Source organism: Nicotiana tomentosiformis, chromosome 11, assembly GCF_000390325.3.
Source record: "Nicotiana tomentosiformis chromosome 11, ASM39032v3, whole genome shotgun sequence".
In the NCBI taxonomy this organism is placed as follows: Eukaryota; Viridiplantae; Streptophyta; class Magnoliopsida; order Solanales; family Solanaceae; genus Nicotiana; species Nicotiana tomentosiformis.
In genome coordinates this window covers 116,930,283-116,945,941 of record NC_090822.1, presented here as the reverse complement: position 1 = coordinate 116,945,941, position 15,659 = coordinate 116,930,283, and the positions used below count along the sequence as shown (strand labels likewise).

The 15,659-nt window shown below is 34.8% G+C and overlaps 1 protein-coding gene across 4 annotated transcripts; it reads left to right on the top strand.

Moving 5' to 3' along the window:
* Positions 1-780: 780 nt before the first annotated feature.
* LOC104113722 (ACT domain-containing protein ACR9-like) lies at positions 781-7,290 on the top strand. Of its 4 annotated transcripts, none has more exons than XM_009623985.3 (7): positions 781-1,281; positions 1,810-2,028; positions 2,106-2,211; positions 3,193-3,541; positions 4,639-4,923; positions 5,495-5,680; positions 6,653-7,290. In XM_009623985.3, the coding sequence occupies exons 1-6, from the start codon at positions 1,128-1,130 to the stop codon at positions 5,630-5,632; spliced, it is 1,251 nt and encodes a 416-aa protein (XP_009622280.1). In that variant the 5' UTR covers positions 781-1,127; the 3' UTR covers positions 5,633-5,680; positions 6,653-7,290. The 4 variants fall into 4 exon arrangements, with proteins under 4 accessions (XP_009622280.1, XP_009622279.1, XP_009622281.1 ...); XM_009623984.4 differs by lacking the exon at positions 6,653-7,290 and adding an exon at positions 6,243-6,596; XM_009623986.4 differs by lacking the exon at positions 6,653-7,290 and having other exon boundaries at positions 1,822-2,028; positions 5,495-5,828.
* The last annotated feature ends 8,369 nt before the right edge of the window (positions 7,291-15,659 follow it).

The following is a 15,659-nucleotide window of genomic DNA, read 5'->3' as shown; positions in this document are numbered from 1 at the left end:
CGTTACTATGCTTTTTAATTGAACTCGCTTGTATAAAATTCTGGGCTGTTAGAGCCCCTGTAACTCTGTTTTGGAAGAGCCCGAGCCTAAACCAAGTGTTTAATTTAGATCTCATAAAGATAGGGAATATTGGGATTTGTACTTCTAATTTTACGTTGTGTTGCAGTATAGAAGTTGAGTAGACTCATTAGATCAAAGAAATATCAAACTATAACACCTAAACTAACTACTTAAGGAGAAAAGGATCATGATGTGTAGTAGGCAAAAGGAATCATATGTATGCGATGTTAGCATCAAAACCCACAAAATATGAGTACTTAATCTGCATAGCAAAGACATGAGATTTGCAGAAGCATACCTAATTTGCTTTCTTTTGCAGGGGAAATGAATCTTGCATTTATGAATGGAGAGGAACAAGAATAAGAACGTGGAAGTTTGCAGAGAAGAGGACTTCCCATTCAAGGAAATGCATTTTTATTTTTAAGGAAATTAATTGAAAGAAAAAAAAATATTTAAAAAGGGCAAATTTGTCAAATTGTATTTATTTATATTTATTTTAAATAAGTTTAAAGAATGGTTACAATAAAATCAAAATAAGGAAGGTAAGGGTAATATTATAAATCACAAGGGAGGTCAGTGTGTGATAGAGCAAAACCTGGAGGGATGTATCTGAAATTAGTAACAATACGATACAATACAACATGTAACAACTATCCAAACAAACTGTTTCCGATAAACTCTCGGTTCCCTCACTCCAATAACTTCCCACCTTGTTCTTTTGGATGACTCGAAAGCACGACCTCTTGTCGGAAGAGAGGATCAGTTATTCTTAAAACTCTTTTATCATACTTTTCATCAAAATTGGAAGTTACTTATTTGATTAGCAAATCAACTTCTCAAGTTACTTTTATTAAACACAAGTTAATAGAATTAGGATTTACATAAATTGATATGGTTCACATCTTACAATTATATACTAGTACTGTTTTATGTCTGAAGCAACAGAATTACCTGCTAAAAGAAAAAGAATACCTGCTAGCCTGAAAAATTCCAGACCAGCAAATCATTGAACGTTCCAGTATTTTGCCTGCAAATTCGGAAAACTAGCCAAGGGAAGAAGCTCCGGCATGGGATTGCCGACAGACGACGCCGTAGTGATTCAGAAAGGGAAGAAACCTGGTGAACCTTATGTAATTACGGTGAATTGTCCGGATAAAACCGGCCGCGGCTGTGATATTAGCTATACTATTCTCGATTTTGGTCTCTACATTATCAAAGGAGGTAATCTACTAATTTTATATCTTATCGGATTTTATTTATATATATCCCAGCTTCACGTTTTCTCCACATGCTTCTAGCTCCGATCTTATACATTATTTACTTCTATTTTGTTTAACATTTCGTCTGATTAGGGTTTTGAATGTTTCATATAAGTTGCTTGTTGCGGGATTATTCCAAGTTTCAATTTTTTTAATGATTTAAACAATCTACTCTTAAAACTATTGTCATGTACTAATGGCAGTGGCAGAACTAGGAATTTGAGTGAGGGGATTCAAAATAATCTAAAAATGTCACACCTAAAATATGAACCTATGTCAAGGGGATTCAATATTTTATATATGTAAAAAAAAAAAAAATATTTTACCCTTCCTGCACAGTGCAAGATTCCGGCGTAGGGAATTTAATTGAATCCCCTACACCAAAGGTAGCTCTGCCACTGACTAACTGTTGGCAATTTAGCTCCCTTGATCTATCTAGTTTTCCTTTTCTCTTCGTCTTTAGTAAGTGCTCAAAGTTTCTATGAATCAGATGTTTCAACAGATGGGATATGGTGCTATGTGATATTATGGGTGGTTCTTCATGCTTCCTCACCTATGGTAAGGTGGGCGAATTTGAAGGAGCGCCTTCTATCAGTATGCCCGTCATGTTCTGTTTCATTCTATTTGAACCAACCATCTCCGCCTGCCGCTTCTTCTCCTGTATACCTGCTGACATTTTGCAGCCTCGACCGAAGAGGATTATTGCATGGTAAAATAAATTTCTTGCTGGTCCTAATTTTTGACTAATGTTTGATCTTTTCTGATTTTATTGCATGATTTTGCTAGATGTTACCCAAGTTCTCTGCGAGCTTGAGCTTACCATCCAAAGGGTAAAGGTGACAACAACTCCAGATGGTCGTGTGCTGGACCTTTTCTTCATAACAGACAACTTGTAAGGAAATCTCTTCCCCATTTTGGTCAAAGAATATCGAGTTGTAGAGTTGTAATGGACCTGTCGTTGTTCTTGTTGTGATCTCTTAAACAGTCTGATACAGAACTTGGGATAATGCATGGTGGAGCAGGACAGTGGGGTCTGAATGAAAAAAGAGAATCTGGTTTAAGTGAATTAACTGTTAACACGTCTTGAATAGGAATTATCCTGTTTTCTTAACTTTTTGTGTCTTTCCGCTGCAATGTCTTGGGCCTTACATGATGCTTCTTCATTTTAGACTCTCACTAATTTATTATGTAGGTCTTATTGGATTTAAAAGGAAAAAAACTAGCTATTCTCGTAGTTGCTCCATTGATGTTGCTTTATTTATATCAAACTGACTTTTAAGAATGTTAATAAGCATGCATGATATATCCCTGTTCAGGAGAACAATAACATCCATTTCTGATACGTAAGGTCCTGTTTTCATCCATACTTTATATTGGACTAACAAAAATATAATCTGCAGATGATGTTTCCTTCTACCTTTTCCTGCCTTAAATCTTATAATTGCATTCCCTTGTGTCTATTACCAATTATATTATTATTCAGAGAGGTTAATGATGAAAAATGAAATATTTTTGAGATATTGTAATATAGATCTTTCAGCACAAAACTTCTGCTTTTCTACTGTATTAATTAAAGATCTTATAGCTATCAATGATGGACAAGAGTGGGTTGCTCTAGTGGTAAGCACCCTCCACTTCCAACAAAGAGGTTGTGAGTTCGAGTCACCCCAAGAGCAAGGTGGGGAGTTCTTGGAGGGATGGAGCCGAGGGTCTATCGGAAACAGCCTCTCTACCCCAGGGTAGGGGTAAGGTCTATGTACACACTACCCTCCCCAGACCCCACTAGTGGGATTATACTGGGTTGTTGTTGTTGTTGTTGTTGTTCTTGTTGTATAGCTATCAATGATATCTCTTCACTAATATTCATGTTCAGGGAGCTCTTACACACAAAAGAGAGGCAAGATGAGACGTACAAGCAGTTGCATGCTGTTCTGGGCCAATCATTTAGTTGTGAGCTTCAGTTAGCAGGCCCACAGTATGACAACCTGCAATGTGTCTCTTCTCTTTCTCCATCAGTTGCTGAGGAACTATTTAGGTGTGAACTATCAGATAATGAATTTTGCACACAGGCTCTTAGCCCAGTTATGATGAATTTGAAGAGGGCTAGTGTGACAATAGATAATTCGATGAGCCCCGCGCATACATTACTTCAGATTGGTTGTGTTGATCACAAGGGTTTTCTTTATGACATTATGCGCACATTGAAAGACTGCAATATTCAGGTACTGACTATTATAAATACTTCTTACTTTTCCCCTTTCATTATTGTTGTTCATAGTTGTGAGAGTATCCTGTTATTGGCTGTATTGACCTGAATTGGGTTCCTCCCTGACTTCAATGAGTTTGAAGTCGATAATTGCATTATTTTCTACTACAACAATTATTACGCCTCAATCCCGAGCAAGTTTGGGTGGACTAAATGAATCCTCATTGTCCATGTCTAAAAGATTAGTTTCTTTAGCCCTAGAAGTTCTGTACTGGCATATAAATCTTTAACAAGACCAAAAGACACCTAGCAAACATTGGACCAAAAATACTAGAATTGTCTGTGCTATAGAGAAAATTAGGTACGCAAGTTCAATGATATTGTCGATGTTGTCTTTGGTCTCCACTTTGATGAAATAGTAAACATTATGCCTATGCCGAAGCATCCTCAATAGTCTTATTTTGTCTCCTAATCCAGTGCTAGGTCCTGATCTTTTCCGCCAAATATCTTCATCTCCTATTCTTTAACCTCACACGTAAAATGACACTGCTTCTCTAAAATGCCTTTCCTACATTCCTTTATGGTGTGTTCTAAATGTTATCCACTTACTTTAAACTGAAAATTTTAATAAATTTTAAATACTGAAGTTTCATGGTCCCGCTTCTAGTCTTCTCAGTACAACTTTATCTTTTCTTCTACTCTTCTAAAACACAGAAATTCACATGTTTTTCATGAAAAGAGAATATGTCAAACTAAAAGTGGACAGCCAAATGGGACATAAAGAATAATGTATTCTTGGTAGGTAGTCATTATTGTAAGTTTCTGTCTTCTGTTAGGGAAACTGAATGCTTGTTTACCTATCAAACTAAGGAAGAAGATGATTCTTCCCGTTACTGTTTTAAAGATATCTAAAGCAAAACCTTGTTCTGTAATACTTACCGAATATTTCAAAAGTTTGTTGTTCATAGATGAGATTTTTTTTTCTTCCAAATCCATTACTTTCATCTCGGTTTATATGTCTACTTGTCATTGGATTGATTATATGGCACTAAAATAATGAATTAGAAAAGCATGCTGGTTAATCTGATAGTTGATCTTTCCTCTTGTGTTTAGATTGCTTATGGTCGATTTCCACCAGTTAATAAGGGTCAGAAGGAATTAGACCTTTTTATTCGGCAGAAGGATGGGAAAAAGATTGTGGATCCAGATAAACAAGATGTTTTTTGTTCCCGCTTAAAAGTGGAAATGCTTCATCCTCTACGTGTAATTATCACAAATCGTGGACCAGATACTGAACTTTTGGTTGCTAATCCTGTGGAGCTATCTGGAAAGGGCAGACCACGTGTCTTCTATGACGTTACTCTGGCAATGAAGACCCTAGGGATCTGCATCTTCTCGGTAAGTATCTAGTGGTGAAGGAATGTTTCAAAGTGATGGATTGCGTGTGTATGCACTTTTGCTTAAAGGACAAAGTTCTAAAGAAAATTGAATGTAGGCGTTACCTCTTTAAGCAACTAACCTCCCATTTATAGACCTGGGGGGTGTGGATTTGGATATGGATACGGGTGCGGAGATTCGGCTAATAAAAAATAGAGCTATAAAAATATTGTAAATTTTGAGAGATTTTCTGTGAAAAACTTATATGAATATTGTAGAATTCAATCTTTCATTCTCCAAGATGGACATTATTCTTTCATTGTCCTAAATCTGTTTTATTTTTGATTTTGAGAAATTAAAATCTCAATTTTTCTCCCAAATTTGTCGATGGACTCCGGTAAAAGTGTCCGAAGTTAGTTGACCGAATCCGGGACGTATCCCGTCCCCGTCTCGTATCGGGACGGGGACGGCACCAAAATCGAAGAGTCCGCGCAACTTAGGTAATCACACCCATGTTTTTAATTTTATAGCTCCGGATGGTTCATTATATCACTTCATCCCTTTTCACAAGGTGTTTAATATCTTTTTGCAGGCAGAAATTGGAAGGCATTGTACAAGTGATCGCGTGTGGGAGGTTTACAGATTCCTTCTAGACGAAAATTGTAGATTTGACATGTTATGTAGAAATCAGATTGTAGACAAAGTCAGAAGAACATTGATGGGTTGGTGAGCTCACACTAGCTCTCTTATGGTCTTGCTGAAGAATGTTTTATGAGTGGTGAGCTTATCCTTCATCTTATCGTCCTACTCACCTTTTTAGGCATTTTGTATCTAATATTGTGTGTTGAGCATCGATGATCCCTTTGTACAGTTCATATGTAAATTATAGCCACATTTAATTGAGCTTGTCTTTATAGTGTGTGTTAGTTAAATCTCCTTAAAGAAACTTACTCTCTTCCCTTTTTCTTTCATCTACCTCATTTTGTGTCGGTATTTGTGAAATATATTTGTGCCTTGCTTCTTTGAAGTTCTGTTACATCTCTGAAAGGAATTCTGGATTTACAAATATCTTTGAAATGATAAGTAGGCCTCATTCCACATCATGAGTTGCTACCGTGGTCATAGTGCTAGTTAGGCTTGTCTTATTGAGTCATTTTTCATTATTTTTGTTTTGCTTAATCCCAGATCACATATTAATCGTGTTTTAACCTTGTTTATTACCCCATGACCTTACTCGTAGCCCCACAGGCACCTCATTTCTACCTTGTAACTGTAATCTGTTGGTTTAGTTCATAGACAACCTTTTTACTTCTTTGTTACCTCCTTTCTTCTTTTGGCAGGTGTCTTTGTCAATCGAATGTGCTGATAACACTTGTATAAGAATTAATTGTTGTGTTAAATCTGGAAGGTCTATGCAAAGTCTTGGAGAATGAATGGATTGTGCTTTAACAGGAAGATTTTTGGATCAAAACATGATACTAGCTTGTTAACCTTATCAATATTGACTTGCCTGTTAGAATACCAACAGCTTTCTCTTCTATCAGGGTGCAAACTAGGCTGTTTAGCTTGGTTTTATAAAGATCTTTTTGCGATGAATTCTTTTTTTTTTCTTTCTTTTTTCTGTTGTATATAATTGATGCAGATTCCTCACAAGGTAGGGGTAAGGTCTGCGTACACACTACCCTCCCCAGACTCCACAATGTGGTATAATACTGGGTATGTTGTTGTTGTTGTTGTATAATTGATGCAGATTAAAACACAGTCAAAATGTTGGTTAAAAGTTTCTTCAAAGTTAGATCTGGCTAGTGGTTTTGTTGATCTCCTTACAGAAGTTTGACCGGTAGCTATGTTGCCAATGCATTTGAAAAGGCGGCCAAACTTTTAATAGAAGGAGCCTAAAGTGGCTAGGCCAACTGATAATGTGACCACTCGAACTAATAAACGCAACGTGGATTCAAGATACAATTAGACAAATGAAGGATATCATACAGGAGCATAATTTAATTTACAAAGCCCAACATAATACAAAGGAGAAAATGAACTTGCATATGTTTTGTCCAAGTATGAAGGTTCATCGCAGGATCTTTTAATTGCTGAACTAATTTTGGTGTTCAGTCACTGCCTAGAGGAGCATATATAAGACAGATAATGCCTAACTTCAGCTTCAAACATACCAAACATTAGTTTTTTTGCTTGTTAAGATGGAGGGGATTTTTTATTTTATTTTTATAGTTGGCTGTTTGTATATGTGGTGTATCTATATCCAATGGCAGTTGGAACAAGTGTAATTAATCGTAGCTTAGTGGTTGCACAATTTTTTGTGCCCTTTGTTGTATAGAGAGTTGGGCATGCCCAACCTACAATCTACATGGTATTTGGAGAGGTGAAGCATCCGCATCATTGTCCCCTTCTATATGTTTTCACCTTTTGGATGTTAATATACTGTTGGGGTCTTGCCTAACCTCCCACCACCATGGTCAGAATCTTACACAAATAGCCAATTCATCGATTGGCTATTTGTGTAAGATTATATATTCATTATATTGGCCATGATATATACCGACAAAAGAATAAACAGTCTATTTGTGTAAGATTCTATATTCATCGATTATTTTTAATTTAAACGATTAGATGAGAGGCTATTTACGTTAATTCTTTTTTTTAAGAAAAGAAGAAAGATGGGGCAAGTGCATATATAGCTATTTTCAGGGATACTATTTAGAGATTAGACCGTACTTATTTTTGTCCTAAAAATTTGAACTGAAAAATTAAAATTCAGGGCGCACTGACTAATTTTTAAATAGCGGCTCTTTAGAGTACCTGATATAATTTCTGCAATAAAGATACAACGTGGAATAATATTTTGGAGCACATATATTCCTACGGCAGCTCTCATCGGCTACAGTTTTGACTGGTGTTTGGAATATAAGTGAAAACGTGTTCTTAACTACTCAATAATTAAGTAACAAATCTTTTATTTGTTATAAATATATTATATTATGGATGTTCATTTAGTACTCCATTGTAAATAAACTTCCTGAAGAAGCTTATCCATATGGGACTCCGCCGTAAACATGTTTATTTATTTAGTACTCTATTGGAAATAAGCCTCATGAAGAATCTTATCATTTCGATACTCCGTTATGGATAAATATTACCCCCGGTAGAAGATTATCTATATTTGGTACAATCACAACTTACAACCAGCTTACACAAGAGCTTGCAGTAGCAGCTCACACAACAGCTTGTTGTAGTAGCTTGCACTAGCAACTTACACAACATCTTTCTTTCTTCTATAAATAGAGGAGATTTTAGTTCACAGTGTACATCAGTTTGAAGTTGAATAATATATCAGTTTCTCTCTATACTTGTCTTTACTTTATAGTCTTTGGTTTATAACACGTTATCAGCACGTGACCCTGTCATCTCAAGCAAATACTTTGAAAGTATCAGAGGTACGAACTTTCTTTTTCTAAATAATGTCAAATCTTTCTAAACTTGAATTTGTAGCCATGGATATATTAGGCAAAAGCTATATGTCTTGGGTGTTTGATGTTGAAATTCATCTTGATGCAATGGGTTTGGCAAACACCATCAAGGACAAAAATCATGCATCACACCAAGACTGTGCCAAAGTAATGATATTCCTACGCCATCACTTTGATGGGGTCTTGAAAATAGAATATCTTAATGTTAAGATCTAGTCATACTGTGAAATAATTTGAAAAATAGATATGACCACCTAAAGATGGTTGTTCTTCCACAGACGCGATATGATTGGACTCATTTAAGACTAAGAGATTTTAAATCTATCAGTGAGTATAATTTTGCTATCATTGAAATTATGAGGTGATAATATTACTAATCATGATATGTTGGAGAAAATTTTTACCACTTTTCATGGCTGAATATACTCCTACAGCAGCAATATCGAGAGATGGAATTCAAAAAGTATTATGAACTTATATCACATCTTTTTGTAGTCGAGCAACATAATGGGCTATTAATGAAAACCCATGAAAGTTGACCTACTTGTTCTTGTCCATTACCTGAAGTGAATGAGACGAATTTCCACCAAGCTAAGCGTGGAAGAGGTCGTGGCCCCAGTCGTGGTCATGGCCGTGGTCGGGGAAGAAACTCTAATCATGGTAATAATAATGCACCAAAGAACCCTCCTCACCACCAGCAGTGGAAAAGGAATGAATAAAAGCATGAAGCGGTGCAAGCAACAAATACAGAAAATGCATGCTATAGATGTGGAGGAAAAGGGCACTGGTCACGTACCTGTTGTATGCCAAAGCACTTGGTTGAGCTTTATCAAGCCTCCCTGAAGAAGACAGAGAAAAATGCTTAAGCAAATTTTATTTCTGAAGATAATTTAGACTTCATACATTTGGATGTAGCTGATTACTTTGCACTCCCAGAAGGAGAAACAACTCATGTGATCGGTGATGAATTTGTAAAAATATAAATATTTTAATTTTTGTTGTTTGTAGTAGATAGTATGGTTATGTAATTGTTGTACATAAATAAAAGTTATGCTTTGATAATGATGTTTACTATAATATATTTTTTTATGTCATTTTGAAGAATATGGATAATTCTCAAATTATGTTTGGATCAAAGACCAATCATGAAGATATTTGTGTAATTGATAGTGGAACAGCTCATGCCATATTCAAAGATCAGAAATACTTTTCTTATTTGCATAGGGAAAAAATAAATATTTCTACAATTTCTGGTAAATATAAGTTATATAGCAGGCTCCGAAGGAGCCACTATATTTTTGTCTAAGGGAACAAAACTTATTGTAGATAATGCATTGTTCTCCTCCAAGTCCCGAAGAAACTTGTTGAGTTTTATAGATATCCGCTGAAATGGGTATCATGTTGAGACGATAGATGAAATAAATATGAAATATCTTTGTATTACAAAAAATATTTCTGGCAAGAAGTGCATTGTAGAAAAGTTACCAATTTTATCTTCTGGCTTATACTATTCAAAGATTAGTACAGTTGAAACACACTCTATCGTAAACCAGAAGTTTACTGATTCAAATACTTTTGTGCCTTGGCATGGCCGTTTGGGCCATCCTGAATTAATAATGATGAGATGAATTACTAAAAATTCGAGTGGGCATCCACTAAAGAACCTGAAGATTCTTACAAATGATGAATTTTCTTGTGATGCTTGTTATCAAGGCAAAATAATCACTAGACCATCACCAATGAAGGTTGGCATTGAATCCCCTGCATTTTTAGAGCGTATACATGAGGATATATGTGGACCTATTCACCCACAAAGTGGGTTGTTTAGATATTTTATGGTCCTAATAGATGCATCTTTAAGATGGTCTCATGTGTGCCCACTATCATCTCGCAACCTGGCGTTTGCAAAACTATTAGCCCAAATAATTCGATTAAGGGCACAATTCTCAGATTATCCTATAAAGGCTATTCGCCTTGATAATGCTGGAGAATTCTCATCTCAAGCTTTTGATGATTATTGTCTATCAGTTGGGATAAAAGTTGAACATCCTATAGCTTATGTTTATACTCAAAATGTCCTTGCAGGGTCATTTATTAAACGCATACAATTGATAGCAAGACCACTACTTGTGAAAACAAAATTGCCCAATACCGTTTGGGGCCATGCTATCTTGCATGCAACATCACTTATTCGTCTCAGACCGACACATTATAATAAATATTCTCTGTCACAATTAGTTTTTTTATCATGAATCAAATATTGCCCATCTACGAATTTTTGGATGTGCTGTATATGTGCTAATAGCACCACCACATCGCAGTAAGATGGGCCCCCAGGGAAAATTAGGAATATATATTGGGTTTGAATCACTCTTTATTATTCGCTATCTTGAACCATTGACGAGAGATTTATTTATTGCTCGATTTGCAGATTGTCTGTTTGATGAAACTAATTTCCCACAATTAGGGGGAGAAAAAAAAGGAAATCAAAAGAGAAATTATGTGGAAAGTTTCATCATTATCTCATTTTGATCCACGTACCCCAATATGTAATCAGGAGGTCCAGAAGATCATCCATTTACAAAATATAGCAAATCAAATGACAGACGCGTTTACTTATTTGAAAAGGATAACTAAATCACATATCTCTGCAGAGAATGCGCCTATCCGAATTGATGTCCCAGTAGGACCATCAACTAGTATGAGAGTTAGTGAACCTAAAGCACGCCTGAAGCGTGGTAGGCCTTTGGGTTCTAAGGATCGAAATCCTGGGGGGAAAATCGACAAATGATCAAAATGATACTGTGAAGGGATCTCCTGAAGAGACCCAAGATCTGATTAGTTCTGAGATTCCTGAAGAAATCAATGAACCCGAGACTTAAGTGAGTGAGGAACTTTTAATAAGTTCTACTGGTGATGGGATTAATTTAAATCAATTTAAAATAGTGGTGGATAATATTTTTGCATATAATGTTACACTTAATATTATGCAAGATAGTGAGAATCTTGAATCCCGATTTGTCGAAGAATGTCGACAAAGATCTGATTGGCCAAAATAGCAAGAGACAATTCAATCAGAATTGAAGTCACTTGCTAAAAGAGAGGTCTTTAGACCAGTAGTCTAAACACCTGCTGGTATAAAACCAGTTGGTCATAAATGGGTTTTTGTGTGAAAAAAGAATGATAAAAATGAAGTTGAAAGATACAAGGCTTGCCTTGTCGCACAAGGATTCTCACAACGACCTAGAGTCGATTATGAAGAAACATATTCACCCGTTATGGATGCCATAACATTTCGATATCTCATCAGTTTAGCCTTACATGAAAGGCTTGAAATACATCTTATGGATGTGGTTACAGCTTATCTGTACGAGTTACTTAATAATAAAATTTACATGAAAATTCTTGAAGGATTTAAAATGCCTGAAGCATATTCAAAATCTCGAGAAATGTATTCAATCATATTACAAAGATCTTTGTACGGTTTAAAGCAATTTGGACGCATGTGGTATAATCGCCTTAGTAAATATTTGCTGAAAGAGGGTTACATAAATGATGTTATTTGTCCATATATTTTTATAAAGAAAATAGCTTCAGAATTTGTTATACTTGTTGTTTATGTTGATGACATAAATCTTGTTGGAATTCTAGAAGAGCTCCAAAAGACAATTGAATATCTTAAAAAAGAATTTGAGATGAAAGATCTTGGAAAGATAAAACTTTGTCTTAGTCTGCAAATTAAACATTTAGCAGATGAGATCTTTATCCATCAATCTGCCTATACAGAAAGGGTCTTTAAATATTTTTACATGGACAAAGCACACCTATAGAGTACACCAATGGTTGTTCGATCACTTGAAGTGAATAAAAATCTGTTCCGACCTCCAGAAGAGGATGAAGAACTCCTTGGTCCCGAAATATCTTATCTTGGTGCAATTGGTGCACTTATGTATCTTGCTAATGCTACAAGGCCGGACATAGCATTTTCTGTTACTTTACTAGCAAGATATAGCTCTTCTCCTACATGGAGATATTGGAACGAGATTAAGTATATATTGCTCTATTTAAAGGGACCTCGTGATATGGATTTATTTTATGCTAACAAAGATAGTGCATATCTTGTTGGTTATGCAGATGCAGGTTATTTATCTGAACCACATAAAACTCGATCTCAAATAGGGTACATGTTTACATGTGGAGGTACTGTCATATCATGGCGCTCCACAAAGCAATCTATTGTTACTACTTCTTCAAACCATGCTGAGATAATAGTTATTCATGAAGCAGGTAGGGAATGCGTATGATTGAGATCAATAATTCATTTTATTCGAGAAAAATGTGATTTGGAATGTGAGAAAAGACCCATAATTTTATACGAAGACAATGTTGCATGCATAGCCTAATTAAATGGAGGATTTATAAAAGAAGATAAAAAAAATACATTTCACCAAAATCATTCTACACGCATGATCTTTAGAAAAATAGTGACATTGATGCGCAACAAATTCGTTCAAGTGACAATCCATCTTTGCTAACTTCAACTATTGAGAAGATGGTATACAAGATTGGAATGCGGAGACTCAAATATTTGAAACAAGATTTTCATCAATGGGAGTAAAATAAACACTATACTCTTTTTTCCTTATTAAGGTTTTTCCCACAGAGTTTTTCTTATAAGGTTTTTAATGTGATAACTAGTTATGCGTACTCTTTTTCCTTCACAAGAATTTTTTCCCACGGGATTTTTCCTATTAAGTTTTAATGAGGCACATTATCTTTTAAGGAACATCCAATGGGGAGTGTATAAATATATTATATTATGGATGTTCGTTTAATACTTTATTGTAAATAAGCTTCCTGAAGAAACTTATCATTTCGATACTTCATTATAGATAAATATTACCCCCGATAGAAGATTATCTATATCTAGTACAATAATAGTTTGCAAGCAGCTTACACAACAGCTTACAGTAGCAGCTTACAAGCAGCTTGCATTAGCAGCTTACGCAACAGTTTCCTTTCTTCTATAAATAGAGGAGATTTATGTACATTAAGACTATACACCAATAAATTTTTATTTTTACTTGTCACTTTTCGTATATCAAGAGAAAAATAATTTATTTTTTCTGTTTTGGCCTTAGCAATTAATTACTCATTACGAATTATTTTCCAAATCCATTAAGACTATACACCAATTAATATGGGTATTATAGTAAATTATTTACTTTATTTATTATTTCTTAAGAGGCGTGCAAAGTATAAAGTGTACAAGTAAAAAGTGAACAGAGGAAGTACTATTATAGTGCAGTTTATGTTCAACTTCTTTGTCTGTTATACAACACTAGTATGTGTACCCGCACATTGCGCAGAGAATATTAAATATAATTTTTCATAAAAAATATTACTTGAAAAATATGATAGGCCTTAAGGAGCATGTAAATACTATTACTTTATGAACATGTAAATGCACTGGATATTACATTCAAGTCATAACTTTTAAATTTTGAGGTTCCACTTTTATAATAATATAGATATAGATATCTAACTTTTAACTTTTAAATTTTGATGTTCCAACTTTTATAATAATATAGATATAGATATAGATAGATAAAGATAGTTGTAATAATATTTTTGAATTGAGGCATAGTTATTATCGTTAAATCATTCTCAATTATGAATATTAGTAATATTACTGGGTAAATCATTTTAACTCACAAATTCAGAATCTACACATTTTGTGTGCAAAAACATATCTGAGTATGTAATTCATCAAGGCAAAGATTTTTTGCTCATGTAAGCAGTTTCAACAAATTATAAACTGACTAAATTTCTATATCAATTCATCAAATTATATTGATACAGTAGTTATATGGTTACGTATTTATTAGATATCTAAATCATATTATGCATATTTGGTAACACATTCCAAAGCACTCGTGGCATCATCTACAGTCTTAGACAACACTGTTACAATCAAGAAAAGGCCCTCTAAAGATTAAATTTTTTTTTTGTAAATTTTCATAACTCCACTTCCAACAAAGAGGTTGTGAGTTCGAGTCACCCCAAGAGCAAGGTGGGGAGTTCTTGGAAGGAAGGATGCCGAGGGTCATTTGAAAACAGCCTCTCTACCCCAGGGTAGGGGTAAGGTCTGCGTACACACTACCCTCCCCAAACCTCACTAGTAAGATTATACTGGGTTGTTATTATTGTTGTTTCATAACTTGGTTATCTGATGATACTATATAGGAAATGTGGACCAAATGACTTTTTAATTTAAGTTTATGATAATTAATAATTAATTTATAAAACTGACAAAAAAACGTGAGATTCAATCTTGATGTTAAATGAATAAGGAAGGTTTAAATTTTTGAACCTCCAAATTTGTAAGAGGTTTGTCCTAAAATTTGACACTTATAGAATTTTGATTTTGACACTTTGTCATTCTATCCTTATTTTGCCTCTCCTACTATTATATAAGATAAGATAGATGAGTTAATAGTGTTTATTTTGTAGAGAAAATTAAAAGGATATAAATCCTTATAGCTCACTTTTTGAAAAGCAAAGCGCGTATGTGTGCGTGCCGAGAGACAAAATCGGCGGATTTTATCTCTCGGTCCGTAATTTCGCATTATCCAAATAATGCAGAGCCCACGTGTATAAAAAAGACACAAGCCATGTGCCCATTTCCTTCCTCATAGTCCCACTACTTTCCCTGCCCCCGCCACCTACACATTGCTCAAAATAATTGCTTTTTCTTCTTCTCCCTATTCCTTCCCTTCCACGCCACTTTAGCTTTCAAATCAGAAGTAAAATAAATCAATTAATGAAGTCTCAGTTACTGCTTCTTCCCTAACTTTAAAATTAATTAATCTCTCATTGTAAATGTAAAGTTTATTTACTTACAGATAAGATATAAAAGCTTTATATAAAATTGGATCCAAAATCCAGAATTATCTCGATTAGGGCAATTCCTCTGTTTTTTTCGTTTCTTCAATGTTCGGATATTTTAAAGAAATCGAGCGAGATCAACAATGGCTACCGTTTCGACAGCTCGAAGCTCCGCTTGTCTGACAGCTCTTACCCAAGAGATTGAAAAGAAACTTCAACGTGTACGTATATGCTTCGATTTTGTGCGCGTGTTTCCTTTTTTGAAATTTTAATTTTGTGTTTTTAATTTGACTGATTGAGTTTGTTGAATTCTATGCATTTTCTCAAATTTTGGTTTCACGCATTGACTTCGCCGTCGCTGAGCCGTAATTTGTGTTAGTC